The following is a 19,792-nucleotide window of genomic DNA, read 5'->3' on the forward strand; positions in this document are numbered from 1 at the left end:
CTCCAAATGTGGTCTGACCAATGCCTTATAAAGCCCAGAATTACATCCTTCTTTTTATATTAATGCTAACATTGGATTTACCTTCAGTACTAACAACTAAAATTAACCTTTAGGGAATCCTGTTCACTTGCACCTCTAATTTCTGAATTTGCTCCCCATTTACAAAATTGTCTATCCCTTTGTTCCTTCTACCAAAGTACATGACCATACACTTCCCTACACTGTATTCCATCTGCCACTTCTATGCCCATTTTCCTAATCTACCCTAGTCCTTCTGCATATACCTTTCCTCCTCAAAATTACACCTCCACCAATCTTTCTATCACCTGCAAATTTGGTCACAAGGCCATCAATTGCATCATCCGTTATATATCTCTTAATATATAACATGAAAGTTAGCAGACCCAACACTGACCCCTGAAGAACACAACTAGTCAGCAACCAACTAGAGAAGCCTCCTTGATTCCACTCTTTCCTTTCTGCCAGTCACCCATTCGTGCTGGTATTTTTCACCATTCTCCATTCCTGTTTCCCTCTCTCATCTTATCTGCTAACTGCCCATCACCTCCCTCTGGTGCTCCTCCCCCTTCTGTTTCTTCCAAAGTCTTCTATCCTCTCCTATCAGATTTCTCCTCGTCCAGCACTTTATCTCTTTCACCAATCAACTTCCCAGCTCTTTACTTCATTCACTCCTTCTCTCCCATTTTCACCTATCACCTTCCAACTTATACCTCTTCCTCCCCCTGCCCTCCCCCTATTTTCTTACTCTGAATTCTCCCCTTCCTTTCCAGATCTGAAGAAGGGTCTCAGCCCAAAATGTCAACTGTTTAATCTTTTCCTTAGATGCTACCTAGCTTGCTGAGTTCCTGCAGCATTTTGTGTGTGATGCTGGCATCTTACCTGCGATTCCATGGTCTCCTATCTGGTTTAGCAAGTTGATGTGCAGCATCCAAGTAAGAACATCCACTAACTCCCCTGGGTCCATCTTGCCTGTTATCTCTTCAAAAACTTCCAACAGATTTGTCATACAAGATCTCCCCTTAAGCGTACCATGCTGACTTCAGCCTTATTCATCTTGTAACTCCAAGTATCCTCAAAAAGCCTCATCTTTAATAATGGTTTCTAACACCTTGCCAACCACCAAAGTCAGGCTAACTGGCATATAATTTCTTGTCATTTCCCTCACTCACTTCTTAAAGAGTGGAGTGACATTTGCGATTTGCCAATCCTCTGTTGATTCTAGAAAGATCACTATTAATACCTCCACAATCTCTTCATCTACCTCTTTCACATTATCCCCTTCCAGTCCCAAGACCTGCTCCTCTCTCGTTTCTCTGAAGTTTCCTTCACTGAACCGTGATACCAATACATCTGATGTTAGCATCTCCCTCTCAAACTGTAGAATGGATTTTATCATATTATGAGTGGGTCTCGGATCAGAAGGCACACCCTCAGAATAGAGAGATGTCCATTTGGAACAGGGATGAGGAGGAATTTATTTAGCCAGAGTGTAGCAAATTGTGGAATTCTTTGCCACAGATGGCTGTGGAGCCCAAGTCATTGGATATATTTAAAGCAGAGGTTGATAGGTTTTTAATTAGTCAAGGTGTCAAAGGTTACGGGGAGAAGGAAGAAGAATGAGGTTGAGCGATAATAAATCAGTCATGATGGAATGGAGGAGCAGACTTGATGGGCTGAATGGCCTAATTGTACTCCTTTGTCTTGCGGTCTTATGATCTATTATGATTTCTGCCTTCTAAAGGTACCTTTACTTTAAGCTCCTGAATCAAATCTGGTTCATTGTACAACACCAAACTCAGAATTGCCTTTTCCCCAGTGGGCACAACCCTGAGCTACTCTAAAAAGACTATTTGTAGGCATTCCATAAATTCCTTCTCTTAGGATCCAGCAGCAACCTGATTCCCCCAGTCTACTTGCATATTGAAAGCTTCCATGACCATTGTAATATTGTCCTTTTTGCATGCATTTTCTATGTCCTGTTGTAATTTGTACCCCTCATCCTGACTACTATTTGGAAGACTCTATATAACTCTCATCAGGGTCCTTTCTATCTTTGTGGTTTTGTAACTTTACTCACAAGGATCCTAAATCTTCAGATCCCATGTCACTTCTTTCTAAGGACTTGATTTCAATTTTTACCAATAAAGCCAAGCACCTCCTCTGCCCACCCATCTGTCTTTCCATAGGATGTGCATCCTTGGATGTTTAGCCCCCATTTGTGATCTGTTTTCAACTATGATTTTGTGATGCCCACAATGTCGTACCTGCCAAATTCTAACTGCACTGTAAGTTCATCTAACTTATTTTGAATATGTGTGCGTTCAAATATACCAGTAATACCTTCATAATATTCCTTCTAAGGTGTGCATTTGTGCACCCACACATATCTTTTGCTACTAGCGCACGAAGGAATTTAAACCGCGCAAAAAAAGGTTGTCACCCTCTCCCTTGTTGGCGTGTTAAGTATCGTCCCCTTCCAGTTCATTATCGTACACAATCACGTTTCCTTTTCTGGTTTCTGGTGCAGACTGTGTTGACTATGTGGAGTTTGCGATGACTTGTCTGCAGATTTTAGAACTGGCTTATTTATTCTGATTTTATTGAAGAAATTATTGATTCACTATTTCAAATTCCAAAGAAGCAAAAGGTGTGAAGGGCAAAAGAAGGGCTATTTCATTTAAAGTGGAATGGCTTATTAAAACAGTCAAAACTGCTACACCGAAAGCTCCTGAGGTCAGAAACATGCAGCTACAAGAAATATTCATGTACAATACAAAACTGGTGTTACCTGTGTGTATTGTCACAATGCAAAAGATTCTGGGGAATTTGAAGTGGAGTGATATTTGGAAACTTGATTTTTTTAAAGTATCCTTTAGCAAGCAAATCACATATGGACTGTGTGCAAAAACTCTGGCAAAAAAAAAATCCTTCAATGCCCACTACAGGCCTGCTATGTATGTTTTGTGAGAGTGCAGATGAACGAGAGCAAAAATGATCAAACCCAGAGAAGATCAAGGTTCTCATTGACAGTGTTTTGCTAGCTGTTAAAATGAATACCCCTATAAAATTCAGTGCGCATCTGTTGCTGTCACTGGGTAAAAAATTGGACAACACAAGATTTTTGTGCGCACCGGTTCTGGCTTTTTGTTGAAACCCTATTTCTTTCTTGTCAAATTCACTGGTTTTATATCAAACGTAAGTCTTAATTTGGTAATGTAACATTAAGACAGGGACTTATACCATTTACAGCCTAAAACATGTAGTGAATCTCAGCTGAAAATAGTTGTAATAGTTACTAACAAGCATTTAGTTCTGAGGAAAAGGAAATTTGGAAACAAAGCAGGCTGAATGAAATATATTTGAGTAAATTGTCAATGTAAAAATATATAGCAGTTTTGATTACAGCAAATGGAGTTTTGGCAAATTCATCTCATGAACTTGGCTGTGTATTGCATTTGTCCATGGAATTATGATGTACTGTTTTTCTGCTTGAAGATATAACACCGATACTAATTTCTTTGTTCCTGTTGCAGAGAGTATGTTTGCAGAAACCATCACTTCAGCACGACTCAATACAGCCCGGCTAAACAGTTGCCTTCCTCAGACTAGTCATGACAATGCTAACTTCAATAATAATGAACTGGAGAACAGTGTTGTGGTGGCAAAAATAACAAACCTAAATCTAAGTGAAGTTCCAAGCCTTGCACCAGACAATCACAATTTACCATGTTGTACCAACAGACGGCTTCGTTCACGAGGTTTGCCATCTTTTCTTGACACCGACCTTCACTTTCACTACATACGAGGGCCTGATGTCACCCTTTCTCAGGATAGGATGGGAGTGTGCACAAACTGGCAGGAGAGCACTAGGACCCTGGTGTTCTCTGATCGTCCTTTGCATACTGGTGAAACCTTGTATGTAGAGGTGGGACAGTTAGGATTACCTTATTATGGCGCCCTTCTCTTTGGTGTGACATCATGTGACCCCAGCACTCTGCGAACAAATGAGCTCCCAGCGGATCCAGACTTCCTACTTGATCGTAAGGAATATTGGGTAGTTTGCAGAGGTTTCTCAGTGCCCAACAGTGGTGATATTTTCAGTTTCACCATTCTGCCAAATGGGGAGCTCCATCATCGTGTAAATGGAATAAACATAGGGATGCTGGTCTATGTGGACACCACACAGTCACTGTGGGTGTTTTTCAGCTTACACGGAGTTGTCAACCAGCTGAGGATATTGGGTAAGTGCACATATAACTTGCTTTATGCTACATATGCTGAGAAGATAACAGAAAATATATTGGTGTTTTCAATAATTAAATATTTTTAAAAAGTTCCTTTGTATATCTCTTCAGTAAAATTAGCTGCATGTTATTTTGAACTACGTAAGCTAGAAGAAGCTTAGGGATAGTTGAGGAAATGTGGTTAGGATTCCTGCTGTTCACTGTTAGCTGTTAAATTATCCATTATGGTGGTTCACTTGCATGGCTCCCAAACAAGGAAATGATCATGTGCACAGTGTATATGGAAATTTTCTCTCCAAAGAGGTATTAGAATTGTGTAAAATGTTAATCCATATCAAGAGTTACCATCACTAACTGATTTTCGTGATTTCTTATTAGATTTCGTACAGATGTTCGTATGTAAAAATATACATTTTTACCTGGGAACATATAAAACTATACATCAAAGTTATTTAAATATCTTTGTATGTTATTGGAATATATAAATTTGTTCTTTTGAATTGGTTGTGGCTTTCACCGTAATATATTTGGAGAAATTCAACAGCGGAACTTACTATGCCTGGGGCCATGGGGTCAACGTACTATTGAAATGCCAGGACCTCTGCATCACAGAGATGTAATCATTGACTATTATGACAGCCTATTTGATGTAGTTGAGCATGTACTGGCTCATTTCTGCCATGAGTCACCTGGCTTGATCCTATTTCAAATCATCTTTAATAAGCTTGCATTTAAAGATATGGAAGGACTTGGCTGCAGCACAGATTATAATAGTTATTTTAATGATGCTCGGTTCCAAGCTTTTTTGGCAAACTTTCCATTTGGTTCCATTTATAATTATTCTAGATTTGTGTCCAATGTTGTCATTCAACAGCTGCTACCTATAGCTGTTTCTATTAATAAACTCTCTCAAAATTAAAAACTAATTGTCACAATTACAAGAACTCTGTCATTCTGATTTTAATGACAGCTACTCAGGGCAGACTAGGTTGCTGGGAAGATGGGAAATCTCTGTAGAGACCTCAGCACAGTACCAGCCCTTTGTAACACCTGGGCTTCAACGAAATGAGGCTAAAGCCTTTTTCACCCAAAGTTTGAGAAGAAATGTCAGGTCCAGTGGATATTAGCAGCCCAAGGAAACTGGAGTCTACAGAATGAGCCATTGAATACAATTAGTGCTGGAGAAGATGTTGCTAGATTATACAAATGCTGCAAGAGGACGTTAACTGTAGTCTAAGGTGATGTTGGTCTTCAGGACCACTTCTGACCCAGAAAGATCCACCAAAAATTTGCATTGTTTCTCTAAGCACTTTGTAATTTGTGCTGTGTTTCAATGCGGGAGGGGGGTGTTGGCTTACCAGCTTGCATGTTCTTACCATGTGCAAAGAAAACACAGCACCCAAAGGAAACACAGAAAGTCATAGTAAGAACAAACTCCTCAGAGATGGCACTGGAGGTCAGGTTTGAACCCAAGCATGGAGTTTAAAGACTGCAACTGTACTCGCTGGGCCAGTGTGCTGCTCAATAAGAATATATTCCCACCATGTTTATCCTCTTGGTGTTATTCTTAATGTTATTCTGCTCTAAGATCATTGCTGTGTTTGCCTCACATTCCTTTTTCACTTTCCTATTAAACTTGTCTGCTTCACCCAAAAGATCTCAAGAACAAGAAAAAAAACATTTAATCCAAAAGGATTATAGGTAGTCTCAAAACCACTGAACCTCCCAGTTTTGTTTTCTATCTAACTGAAAAGTACTCATTTGCCTCTTTGAAATCACTTATGTATTTTTCTTCTGTGGCCATCCTTAAAACATATCTAACAAGTATGTTTTGTATAAAAGTTCTTCTATTTTGGTTGTATATTTTTGATGTAGCATTAGCCTTTGTGAACAATTAAACTATGTCAATTTTAAGATTAACTTTCGTATTCTTGACCCCACTAGTTAAATCATCTTGAAGCCTTCTCTTTTCTAGCCCTCAGTGGATTATTCATGGACAGTTTTATTTTATCTTCCTGACATTCCAGATAACAGCTGTGGCAACAAATGATAATGAACAATTCCAGGAAAAATAAGTTAACTTTTTCATAATTTTTTAGACATCAAATGACTTGAGATGTGTCATCTAAAATAAAGCAACTAGAACGATAAATTAAACCCATTAGAGAATCAATGCAATTTGCTTGAATTTATTACCATAAGTTATGTTGATTCTGAGTAGGAATGATTTTTTATTAGGCATTGCGAGTCATTCAAGTCATTTTGCTACTAAATGCCGAATCTGTTACATGATCACGCATACCCCTTTAATAATATCTGGTAGCATTTAAAATATGAGCCTCATTTACACATGGCACAAAGAAATGAAAGTCAGAAATTTAAATCTTGACTATGAAATGCATTTTATTGCACATTTAATTATTTTAGTTCAAAACTCAGTCCAAGACGTTCATTGTGTTTTTTCTGTAAATATCATTAGTTGTTAGTTTATGAATGAATACTTGCCTGCATACTGGAAAAGTCACAGAGTCATAGAACACTACAGCACAGAAACAGGCCCTTTGGCCCATCTAGTTTGAGCTGAACCATTAAAATGCCTCCTCCCATCGAACTGCACCCGGACCACAGCCCTCCTTACCCCTCTTATCCATGTACCTATCCAACTTTCTCTTGAATATTGAAATCAGCTCCACAGCTTATCACCATCCTCGTAAACATTTTACCTTTCACCCTTAACCCATGTTCTAGTCTCACCCAACCTCAGTGGAAAAAGCACATTTACATTTATCCTAATTATCCCCCTCACAATTTTGTATACCTCTATCAAATCTCTTCTCAATATTCTATGTTCTAGGGAATAAAGTCCTAACATATTCAATCTTTCCCTATAACTCAGGCCCTCAAGTCCTAACAACATCTTTGTAAATTTTCTCTGCACTCTTTCAATTTACATCTTTCTCCTGTAAGCAGGTGACCAAAACTGTACACAATACCCCAAATTAGGCTCCACCAACGTTTTATACAATTTTAACATAGCATCCCAACTCCTGTACTCAATACAATGATTTATGAAGGCCAAAGTACCAAAAGCTTTCTTTATGACCCTATCTACTTGTGATGACAATTTCAAGGAATTATGGACCTGTTTTCCTCTGTTCTATCACATTCCTCAGTGCCCTGCCTCTCACTTGTAAAACCTACCCTGTTAGGTCCTCCCAAAGTGCAGCACTTCACACTTGTCAATATCAAATTTCATCTGTCATTTATCAGCCCATTTTTGCAGCTGGTCCAGATCCCACTGCAAGCTTTGATAGTCTTCCTCGCAAGTTACTACACTCCCAATCATAGTGTCATCCACCAATCTGCTTATCCAGTTTACCACATTATCATCCGGATCATTGATATAGATGACAAACGGCAATGGACCCAGCACCAATCCCTGTGGCTGACCACTAATCACAGGCCTCCATTCAGAGAGGAAACAATCTACAACCACAGTCTGGCTTCTTCTCTGAAGCCAAAGTCAATTTACTACTTGATGTTGAATGCCAAGCAACTGAACCTTCTTGACTAACTTCCCATGCAGGACCTTGTCCAAGGCCTTGCTAAAGTCCATGTAGACAATATCCACTGCCTTGCCTTTGTCAACATTCCTGGTAACTTCCTTGAAACACTCTATAAGACTGGTTAGACACAACTTACCATGCACAAAGCCATGTTGACTATCCCTCATCAGTCCCTGTCTATCCAAATACATATATATCCAATCCCTTAAGAATACCTTCTAATAACTTTGCTACTACTGCTGTCCTATAATTTCCTAGCTTATTTTTAGAGCCTTTCTTAAATGATGGAACAATATTAACAATCTTCCAGTCCTCTGGCACCTCATCTATGGCTAAGGATGTTTTAAATATCTCTGCTAGGGCCCCTACAATTTCTGCACTAGCCTCCACAGGGTCCGAGGGAACACCTCATCGGGCTCTGGGGATTTATTCACCCTAATTTGCCTAAAGACAGAAAACACCTCGTCCACGGTAATCTGTATAGGGTCCAAGACCTAATTGCTACAATTCCTCATATCTATAGTGTATGTTCTGGGAAAGCAGGGTCTTATTCAGTATCTCTTTCCAATTGTATTGTACTGGAGTTACAATCTTTTGTACTGAAGTCAGTTAAACTGAGAGCCTAGTGATCTTCTGAACATAATTGGCATTAACTAACTGATTCAATTCCATATTACATTTTTGTGAGGGAATTAATGTTTGTTACAACCATGTCCTTTCTCCTCACCAGGGGAAAAGCAGATAAAGTATCCCCATTTCAAACTAAATTTAAATGTCATTTGTCAGATATTGGTGGGTACTGTGTTAGAAGTATGACTCTGTATAAAAGTTTAAACTTGGACCAAAGCAATCCCTACCTAATCTGGATCTGAATATTTATGATGTTTTACGCATATAAACTGAATCCAACTAACCCAGCCTTTGAGTAAATGTACAATTTCCTCATTATCAACTGACTTAGTAACTACAGATTTTCCTTCGCATGGGGTCCATTTAACGTTCCACTTCAATTTTGCTCTGGAGTTGCTAAGGGCAGGAGTGTGTTTCTGTTAGTCCGGAGTGTGACCCGGAATGCAGCCATGGCAGGGTCTAGAGTATACTTCATACAGTGCCTTGTAAAAGTATTCAGTCCCCATCCCTTTGTTCACATAAATGAGTACTACAACCAGGGATTTTGATCAATTTAACTGAGAATTTTTATTTGTGAATCACATGCTCCTTTTTTTCACAATTGAGCCCAAAAAAACAGGGAAAATTGTAAAGCATGAAAAACTAAAAGTTCAAAATATTCAGTCCCTTTGAGATAGTCTTGTACCCTTTCCCAGATTTGTGCTTCTCTATTATAATTTCCATGACTTGTCTTAATGCTCCTTTGTCTTCATTTTAGTTTGGTCTATTGAAAATCTACCATACTGTTGGACCTTACAGAGGGAGGGCATATATATTCTAATGAATTCATTGAAAACATGATCTTCCAATTATCTACATAACCAAATTTGATGAGTTGGTAAGGTAATATACAGTATTGTACCTCAGGGAGGTTGGGGTAGTAATTATAAAGGGGATGGAGACTTTTTCAGCCTCACAATTTTGGTTTTTAATTTTTAGTAAATCGTTGACAGATTTTAGAATTTTGTTTTGATTTGACATAATGCACAATGTTTTCTAGATTAACTCAAAAATTCTACTTCAGTGTATTCTAAATTTTAAAAATAAGACAGTAAAATGTGAAAATAGTTGTGGGGGCTGAATACTTATTCAAGGCACTGTACAGGTTGTTATATCTGTGAAGATTCCTTTCCAGTAACCTAAGTTGTGTTTGCATTTTGTCCCTTGTGAATGTCTTAAATTTGCTGTTGATCCCTTTTATGAGGAAACACCAAGTTCTGATCAAGAATAGAGGTAATATAGGCCAATACTTATCAAATCATGCAAATATAGGTAAAATATTAACTTGGACTAGCATGGTAAGGTCTGACCAGAAACAAACACCTGACCTACTTCTATAGCAGGGTCTTCTGCTCAGGTGTACTTCGCTGCTGTGACTGAAAAATTGTTTAGTTGGAAAAAGTTATTTAAAGTTTTTTTTTGTATAACTGAAGTGTCTGGAATTGTTGATAAAGGCTTGTTGCCAATACATTTGTTACAAACATGACGAACATAATAACATACATTTTATTATTTAGTGCTGCCACAAATCAGTTTGATTTAACAAGAAATGTTAAACATAGACTAAGCCAGCAAATCCCAACCTTTTTTACGTCGTAGGCCCCTACCATTAATGGACCCCAGGTTGGGAACCCTTGGACTAAGCTGATGCAGAATGAATGTGTCGTAATCTCTGTCATCAGTATAAACTAGGGCTCTGAGGTTTTTGCTGTTGTTTTTAATTCTCTGCGTTTTATTAATTATAATGTACTGTTGTGCTTTGAATTTGTTGTGTGTTATAGTTAGGTTTTCTCTAGTTTGCATTTAAGTTGCAAATGTCCTTGGATACTTCCAATTAATTCTCAAGACTTCGCATGCATCCAATTAATTATCCTTGGACTTTTGTTTCTTATCAGAATGGTTAGTTAAGAATCTGGGAATTTAATTAGCTGAACACCGATTCTTCCATGCCCTGGAGTGGCAGTGCTAACCCCTCGAGAGCCGGTAGTCCTGATCTTTGCCTAATGAAGTTCTGGTCGACTTATTCCGAGTCATCCAAGACCTTGTAAGTTCCACTGTTTCGTCCTTCTTGATTAACCCTTCCGAGTCTCGGTGTGATCCTGCGCTTTGATCCGAAGATGCAGTGGGACAGTACTGCCGAGCACTGCTTGGATCCCGCGGGATTGGAAATTTGGTCCGCTTTGGCACAGCGAGGTGCGGTAGACGGTCGGCACAAAGAAATGCTGCAAGAGCTGGGCGAATGCTTCAAGACTTTCGAGATCCACGGAGCCAGACAGGTACATCACCGACTGGGCCAGACGATGTCGAAAGGGCGCCCAAGCTGCCCAATCCCGAGCCTTGCCGTAGGCTCCTAACACTGTGCGCTCTGGTCTTCGAGTTGCTACCTTTCAGTTTTCTCATTGAACGAAGAAGGTGGCATACGTGATCTCCCTCCGGTCAGGTAAGGCGCTGGCGTGGGCCATGGCGCCGCGGGAGAGAGATGCTCCCGAATGTCGGCACTTTCGCGGGGAACTTGAGAAGGGTCTTCCGTCACCCCGTCGGGGGGCAGCAGGCGGCTGGCAGACTTCTCCGTATGCGACAGGGTCACGGACACGGAGTGTAGCCGAATACTCCATCGATTTCTCTCACTGGCGCTGGAGAGTGGGTGGAATGGGAAACCCATGGTTGCCGTATTCTACAGAGGTCTGATTGAAAAGCTCAAAGACAAACTGGCAGTCCAGGAACCAGCTCAGGACCTCGATGTACTAATTGACTTAGCTATTCGACTCAATAATCGGATGGCTGAGCGTCGCGGTGAGTTCCCTGGACTTGGTTCCTTCTATCCCCGTTCTTCACCCACCTTTTCTACTTATCCAGGTACCTCACCCCAAACGCCCCCACCCGCAACTGAGCAATCCATGCAGCCGGGCAGGTCATGCCTCTCCCCTGCTGAGCGGGGGAGGAGAATGAGAGAGAGAGACGGTGTCTTTATTACGGGTAAGCAGGGCACTTTCGACCTACTTATCCGGAGAGGTTGGGAAACTCCAAGGGTTGTCCAGTAGAGGGAGGTCTGTGACGGCCCCGAAAATACATCCTAATCCTATGCCAACAACAGGAATTCTGCAGATGCTGGAAATTCAAGCAACACACATCAAAGTTGCTGGTGAACGCAGCAGGCCAGGCAGCATCTCTAACAGGAATTCTGCAGATGCTGCCTGGCCTGCTGCGTTCACCAGCAACTTTGATGTGTGTTGCTAATCCTATGCCCTCTTTATTGACCTGTGGCGACAAGGAACTGGCCCTTCGGTAATCCCGCTCCACAGTTTTTTTTTAGGACTGGGGATGGTCCTATAGAGGGGAGTCCCAAATCTCTGTTAGATCATCTCTAGACAGTCACCGCTCTTGATTGGAGACCTCTTGAGCCATGTTTCAGAGTCCCTGCGCTTCCGGAGAAACCATTCTGAAATGCTTAGATTTCACTTTGTCTTTTCTCCTAGGATCCCTGTCATCTTCGGGTATCCGTAATAATCGTAGCATGGCCCCGTTATAGACTGGTCTATTGGCAGTATCGTGAGCTGGCCTTCCAGCTGTCTTAAGATCTCCGTGCCCAGAAGCTTCCGAGTCTGCCTCTGACATTCCCGAGTTTGCGACCTTTGATCTCAAAAATTGCCCCCACCCCCAAGTATTCCGACCTCCTTGACGTTTTTAGTAAACGGGTGGCAAGTACACTTCCGCCCAATTGACGCTTTGATTGTTCCATCGAGTCATTGCCAGGGGCTGTCCACCACGAGGAAGACGTTCTCTTAGCACCCGAAAGGTTGGCCACGGACAAGTTTATTCAAAGGACACTTGCCTCAGGGTTTATCAGTCCCTCCACTTCTCCGACGGCAGCAGGGTTCTTTTTTTGTAATTAAAAAAGATGGGAGTCTGAGACATTGCATAGACGACAGTGGCTTAAATAAAATAACAATTAAGAATCTCTTCCCCTGACCCCTAATTTACAGAGCGTTTGAAACGTTGCAAGGGGCAACTATTTTCACAAAAAAGGGACCTGAGGAATACTTATAATTTAATTCAGATGCGTGAAGGGGACGAGTGGAAGTCGGCTTTTAATACCCCGACAGGGGTATTAATACAATTCTTGGTTCTGCTCTTTGGGCTGGTCAATGCGCCAGCCGTCTTTCAGACATTTATTAATGACATTCTGAGGGAAATGCTTAACAAGTTCGTGTTTGTGTACCTCGAAAATATTTTGATTTTTTCCGAACTCCTGTAAGGATTATGTAAAGCAGATTCTTCAGTGCCTGTTAAAGAATCGTCTGTTTGTGAAACTGGAGGAGTGAGTTCCACGTCCCCACTTTCTTTTTGGGATTTGCCATCTCCCAGGGAAATATTCTCGTGGACTCTTGGAGGGGGTGGCGCATGCAGTGCGACCCGAGCTTCCACCTACTTCTATTCGACGGTTCTGGGGTTCGCAATTTTTTACAGGAGGTTCATAGAAACTTTAGCTCAATAGCCGCTGCCCTTACTAATCTGACCAAAGACGTTTTTTTTTCCCTTTGGACCCGGAGACTGAGATTACTAACTCTTTCTTCAGTTAGTCCTGACGAAGGGTCTCGGCCTGAAACGTCGACTGTACCTCTTCCTAGAGATGCTGCCTGGCCTGCTGCGTTCACCAGCAACTTTGATGTGTGTTGCTTGAATTCCCAGCATCTGCAAAATTCTTGTTGTTAGCTTCTAATGAGCCCAGGAACCAGTTGTTACTCTCCCAATCCTGCTTTCATTGTCGAGGTAGGTGCCTCCTGATATTGGAGTGGGTGCCATTTTATCTCAGAAATCTACTGGTGACCCGAAACTGCATCCCAGCTGAGCTAAATTATGTCGAGAATAGAGAGAGTAGTCTTGGCGGTGAAGTTGGCGCTAGATGAGTGGCGATTAGCATGAGGGGCTAAGCAACCATTCACCGTCTGGACTGGCCATAACATCTCGGCTTGTATTCAGGACGCGAAAAAACTGAATTCCCAAGTTAGGCAAGCTCTACAAGGGAATAGCCCGGTTCCAGAAGGTGGTCCCCCTGAGTTGCTATCTGAGGTTCTTAAATGAGGTCACACTTCTACCGTAACAGTTCACCCCATATCTCGCGTACTCGAGAATTCATTAAATGAATATATAAGGACATTAAATCGTTCGTGCACGCCTGTGGCATCTGTACCCTTTCCAAAGATCCCTAATTCCTCTCGTCAAGGTCGCCTTTGACCTCTAATCATGGTCACGCCTCTCCAGATTCTATTACCGGTCGCCCCATTACATTCCTTTACCTCTTTGTAGTGGTCGATAGGTTTTTCAAGGCTTGCCGTATGTTTCCCCAACCAAGCTCCCATCAGCCCGAGAGACCGAGGAACTTCTCATGCGCCAGGTTTCCCCCATACATGAGATTCCCAGAGATATTGTTTCGGACGGGGTTCCCCAATTCACCTCCAAATTCCGGCAAGCATTTTGCAAGTTGATTGGGGCTGCATCTAGTCTTTCCTCGAGGTTCCTATCCGATTCCTAAATGGACACTGAACTATCTCACTTTTTTAATATATAGTATTTCTGTTTTTTTTGCACGATAATCTATTCAATATACGTATACTGTATAAAGTATACTGAATAAGGTTTGCTTTATTATTAATATTATTTTTCGTCTATTTTATGTATTGCACTGGACTGCTGCTGCTAAGTTAACAAATTTCACGTCACATGCCGCTGAGGTTCCATCCTCAGACTAAAGGACAGACTGAGAGGGCGAACCCTTCGCCACCTAATGTCGGATAATCCGTCCTCATGGAGTGACCTTTTAATACGGGCGGAGTTCGCACTCAATAAACACCACAACATTCATCACTGGGTTTCAGCTCCCTCCGTTCCCTGATCAGGAGGCAAATGCTGGCGTCTCCTCAGCTGAACAATGCGTCAGAAGGTGCAAACAAAGGTGGCGCAAGGCCAAAAGCTCTCTGGAAGAGTTAGGCCTGGCAAGAGGCCACGGCCAACAGAAAGAGGCCGCTGGGTATCGCTTTCTATATTGGTTAGCGTGTCTGCCTTTCAATGAAAGATCTTCCACTCAAACTAGAATTGCGGAAACTCGACCCTTAGTCGTTAGAAAGATTAACCTGATAACATACAGATTACGACTTCCCTGTTCCATGAGAATTCGTCCCACCTTTCGTGTATCCAAATGGAAATTTTTTTTGGAGCTCCGTAGCCCCGATTCCAATGCATCCTCGGCAGCCCCCTTCCAGCAGTCTACACAGTCCGTAAACTGCTAAATTCCTGGAAATTATGGGGACAACTACAATACTTGGTAGACAGGGAGGGATGTGGGCCGAAGGAATAGTGTTGGGTTCCGTCCAGGGATGTTTTGGATCCTGCTCTTATTTCAGAATTCCATCGTTTACATCCAGATCATTCTGACCAGTCAGGTGTGGCTGTAGGGGGAAGGGTTCTGCCACAATGTTCGATCGTTGAGAGATTATTATGAGGGCTCTGATTTTTTCTGATTTTTTTGTATTCTCTGCGTTTTCTAGTTTACGTTTAAGTTGCAATTGTTCTTGGAAACTTCCAGTTAATTCTCCTTGAGACTTTGCAGGTGTCCAATTAAGTATCTTGGACTTTGGTCTCCATTAGAATGGTAAGCTTATCAAGAGCCTGAGGTTTTAATTAGCTAGGCACTGATTCCTTTGTGCTCTGGAACTAAGCCCTTGGGTGTTGATCCTTGCCTAGTGAAATTTTGGCTGAGTTACAGTATTCCGAGTCATCCAAGGCCTTGTAAGGTCTACTGTTTTGTCTCTTTTGTTAATAAAATTCATAATTTTGTTTAACTCTTCCAAGTCTCTGTGTGATCTTGTGCTTGGGCCCCAAGATGCAGCATGACAGGGTGTTATCTGATACTTAGGAGCTGGTCCCATGAGGCTCAGTGACACTATCAGGCATCACACTTATTGCCAATATGGACTTCTTACGTAGGGTGAGAACAATGATTGATTTTCTACTGTAGCCCCAGCCAGTGTTAGTAACCAGCACTAAATACAGTTTGAATTGGTCGAGGTTCAATATAGATGTTTTCTTTTTTAATTTAAAAACAGTACATGCAATATGAACACAAACAAGAAAATATCTGCAGATGCTGGAAATCCAAGCAACACACACAAAATGCTGGAGCAACTCAGCAGGCCAGGCAGTATCTATGGAAAGAGTCTGTCCCGATGAAGGGTCTCAGCCTGAAATGTCAACTGTACTCTTTTCCATAGATGCTGCCTGGTCTGTTGAGTTCTTCCAGCATCTTGTATGCATACTTAAAATAGAATTTATAATGCTCATGTTGAGCACTATAACAAAAAATGTGCAACACAATAGAACTATACTCACTTGAACTATTGGACTTTAATATTCCCTCTACAGGTACATCCCAGTCCACCCCTGTAGATGTATCCCCTTCAGGTTCTCCAAGTGGTTCCCACTATGACAGTGACTCTGACATGGCATTTAGTGTTAATCGATCTTCATCTGCATCTGAATCATCTCTGGGTAAGGAAATATCTCTCCTTGATTCGGATAGAAAATATAACTTTACTGTATCATTTTTATGTGATAAGAAACTTGTGTTTCCCAATATAGTATCTGAATTAATGATGCAATACAGAATTGTAACTGAGAGTGCATGTGATATTTAGCCATTTGATGGAATTCGACTTAGATGGGGTAAAACTCCTCCTCCTCAACTTATAGGGACGCTGTGCAGATTTTTTTAGTATGTTCTCAATTCAGTTTTCTGTGCATGCAGATTTGCAACACCACTGCTTTGCTGCTGAGGTAAGGAATGATCAGACTGATAAATTAAAAGAAGTTATTTAATAGCGAATAGTCGAACTGAAGCAAGTCAGCTTAAAGAACTTATTAAAACTATTTTTAAAGTTAATTTGTGGTTTGGCTATTTTGTGAGCAACAGTGTTACTGAGGAGTGGGCAATTGCTTAGCCACAATCTGAAGCAAATCAGCAATTTTAACCATAGTGTCTCAGCTACTGCCAAGTGGCTCCTCTGGCAACTGAGAAGTCAATAGGCCTTGGGTTGTTTGCATCTGGACTGACTTGGAGCAACTTTGAGCATGCCATCCATCTCAAAACCACAGTTTTGTGGATGACAATTATGAGGCCAAACACTCATGGAGAGATACAGGACAGAAGTAGGCCCTTCAGCCCACTGAACCCGTGCTGATCATCAATCACCCTTTAATTCTGGGGTTCCCAACCTGGGATCCACAGATTCCTCAGTTAGTTGTAGGGGTCCATGGCATAGAAAAGGATGGAAACCTCTGCTTTAATCCTAACCCTGCATTAGTCAATTTTCTTCTATCTTCATTCTCATCGAGTACTCCCAAGTTCTATCTCTCCCCTATGCAATTTACTGCAGTGATTAACCTATCGGCCTATACCTCTTTGGGATGTGGAAGAAACTCCCAGCATCCAGAAGAAATCCACAGGATGACAAAGTGCAAACTCCAAATGTACGTGTACATCCTTCCAACAGGATTGAACTTGGATCGCTGGAGTTGCGAGACAGTGAATCTACACTTGCAACACTCTGAGTCAACCACATCCCAAAGATAGGCTGTTCGCAGAACCTCACAACTGACAAGGCCTCTCTGGGAGGATAGGGAAAAGAAAAAAACATTAGTTTCAAGTTATTTTATGTTCAGTTTGAAGGAAGTGAGGACGGGATTTCTGATGGGGTGAAGCCAGAGTTACCATAGTGACGCCATCTGGTTGATAGATCCATGAAGGTAGTTGGGGGGCGGGGGGGGACAAATGAACACGTAAAAAAAACTGCGAAACATAAATTCTGCAAGCTGTACATAGATGACCTGCAGCACATCTAAAACAAAGTGGGTTACCTGAATCTCAATTGAGAAAAGAAGCTATAAGGTGCCACAATGGATGATGAAATGCTGTTCCTCAACACAGAACATTTCTGCACATTACAGGCCCTTCAGCCTGCAGTGTAGTGCCAACCTTTGTAGTTTTACTTCACAATCAATCTAATTCTTCCCTCCTACAAAACCCATTCCCCTCTATTTTCCATACATACACATGCTGGCCCAAGAATCTTTAAATGTTCTTATTGTATCATCTTCTACCATAACCCCAGTAGTGCACTCCAGGCACCTAACAATCTACTTTTTTAAAAAAAAACCTCTTCCTCTGATATCTCCCCTAAGATTTCCTTCAAATTACTTGAATGGATGTTCTCTGCTGTTGGACATTGCCACCCTCGGAAGGTGGTGCTGGCTATCCACTCTATCCATGCATCTCATTTCTATCAGGTCCCCACTCATCTTCCTTTTATCCAAAGAGAAAAGCCCTCGCTTGCTCATTCTTTCCTCCTGCTTACATTGGGCATCAGTTGAATAATCAAGGAGCCACAGGTGAGAATCTGAAATTGGTAAATAGAAAGCATTTAATAAACAAACAGTTCAGTTTCACAAACTTTTATCACTGGCAACTGATATCATTAGAATACTCAGTTTTTCTGTAGAATATTCAACAAAGAAATAAAACTTATTTATACAACTGGATAATCCTGCTATGAGTAACTGTGTCATGAATAAAGTTCATAGGTTATTCTTTATGTAAGCAAAAATAGACATAGGGGCCATCGGATGTACTCAATGTCATGGGAATTTTACAACAGATGATGATAAAGCCAAAGTGAATTTCCTGGAGGAGAGTAGGTTAAGAGGAGTTCACTGAATGCATTGGCAAACTGTGACTGCCATCTAAAGGACTGTCTGCAAAATGCTTACATTTCTAGTTGTGCTTTCAACAATAATACATTTAGAATACTCAGCCTTTTGCTTTTAAAATTGATCCATCTGTATAAGACACAGTATAGCAGCAGTCTTTCTGACCTCAATGACCTGTGCATTTTTCATTACATTTCACTTCCTGCATGGCATTAAAGAAACAAAATTCAAGCAAAAGGACAAATAGATTGCTTGCAAAGCAGAGTTCCCTGCAGTGCCTGAAAAATGCATGTAATTCATTTTTAATGAAGATTAGTTGACTGAGTGATCATAATTTGCATTTATTTTGTACCTTTGAGATAATAATGCATCCCAAGGCACTTTATTGGGGTTGCCAAATAAATGAAAAGTGACTAAAGGATATTTGGGGCAATATGCTAAAACCCTTTGGTATATTAAATAGTGAATGGGACTTGTACAAGTGAGAACACAGCTAGGAGAGAAGTAGATGAAGGAAGAACATGGAAGGCCAGCCAGGAAAGTGTAAGAATAGACAATTCTGGTATTAAAAAAAGACTACATAATAATAACTGCAACAGATCGCAAAAGTTTGCACGAGGATACAAAGGAATAGAAAGATAGAACACAGAGATGTAGTCCAAATCAGACAGTCACCAAGGATAGAGACAGATGGGGGGATGAACTGCTGGATAACTCAGTAGGCCAGGCAGCATCAGGGGAGACAGAAGAATAGTCAAAGTTTTGGGATGAGACTGTGGTAGGAGAGATGGAGGCCTTGCTTCGGCTCGGAATTAATGAGAGAAAGAGAATTATTCAAATATTGGACAAATTGTCTGAAATCTTTGGGGAAAATAAATTTACAATGATGCCATTCTTCAACAACTAAACCCACTCAAATCTCAGCCCTTCTATCTCTATTCCTACTGAATGTATGATATTGTAAATAAAATTTGCCAAGATCAAAGAATAACTGTGGAGAATGCAGCAAGGTTATTAACATTTCAGTCAATTTTTATGTACAAACATTTATATTTATATTTCAGTTGCAAGTTCCTTTCTATACATTATGATGGCATGGAAGGGAATCCATTCTGTCAAGCCCATGCTGGCTCTTTGCAGAATGATCTAATTAGTCCTAATCCCGCTTTCTCTCCCATCGAAATAATTTCCCTATCATTTCCAAATGAAAGCTCTACATATCCACTGCCCCTTATGAATTTGCATTGTCCTGTGTTCTTACCCCAGTTCCTTTCATTTTGTACACACCCTCTGACCCTGTTCACCCTCACTGCCCCGTAGCCATTGTTCACTACCCTAATCCACTTCACACACGCTCCTGTCTTCTGCCTCTTCCCTGCTCCAATCCACACCTTGTCCATCCAGTCCACTCCTTGTTACCTGCTCACGTCATGCCCTTGTCCACTTTGTTCTCCTCTCACCTGTCCCTGCCTTTGCACCCATCAATATGAGGTGCTACATTTTGGTAGAACTAATCAAAATAGGACATACAGG

General features: G+C 41.2%; 1 protein-coding gene across 2 annotated transcripts in view; it reads left to right on the forward strand.

The window, feature by feature from the left end:
- Window positions 1–19,792, forward strand: part of neurl1b (neuralized E3 ubiquitin protein ligase 1B) — a 437,909-nt gene that overhangs the window by 410,492 nt on the left and 7,625 nt on the right. For both annotated transcript variants that reach the window (XM_063053508.1, XM_063053509.1), the window contains exons 3-4: window positions 3,555–4,262; window positions 15,920–16,045. In XM_063053508.1, coding sequence (XP_062909578.1) covers window positions 3,555–4,262; window positions 15,920–16,045 — 834 coding nt within the window. The remainder of the gene's footprint in view (window positions 1–3,554; window positions 4,263–15,919; window positions 16,046–19,792) is intronic.

Source organism: Mobula hypostoma, chromosome 7, assembly GCF_963921235.1.
Source record: "Mobula hypostoma chromosome 7, sMobHyp1.1, whole genome shotgun sequence".
Lineage (NCBI taxonomy): Eukaryota > Metazoa > Chordata > Chondrichthyes > Myliobatiformes > Myliobatidae > Mobula > Mobula hypostoma.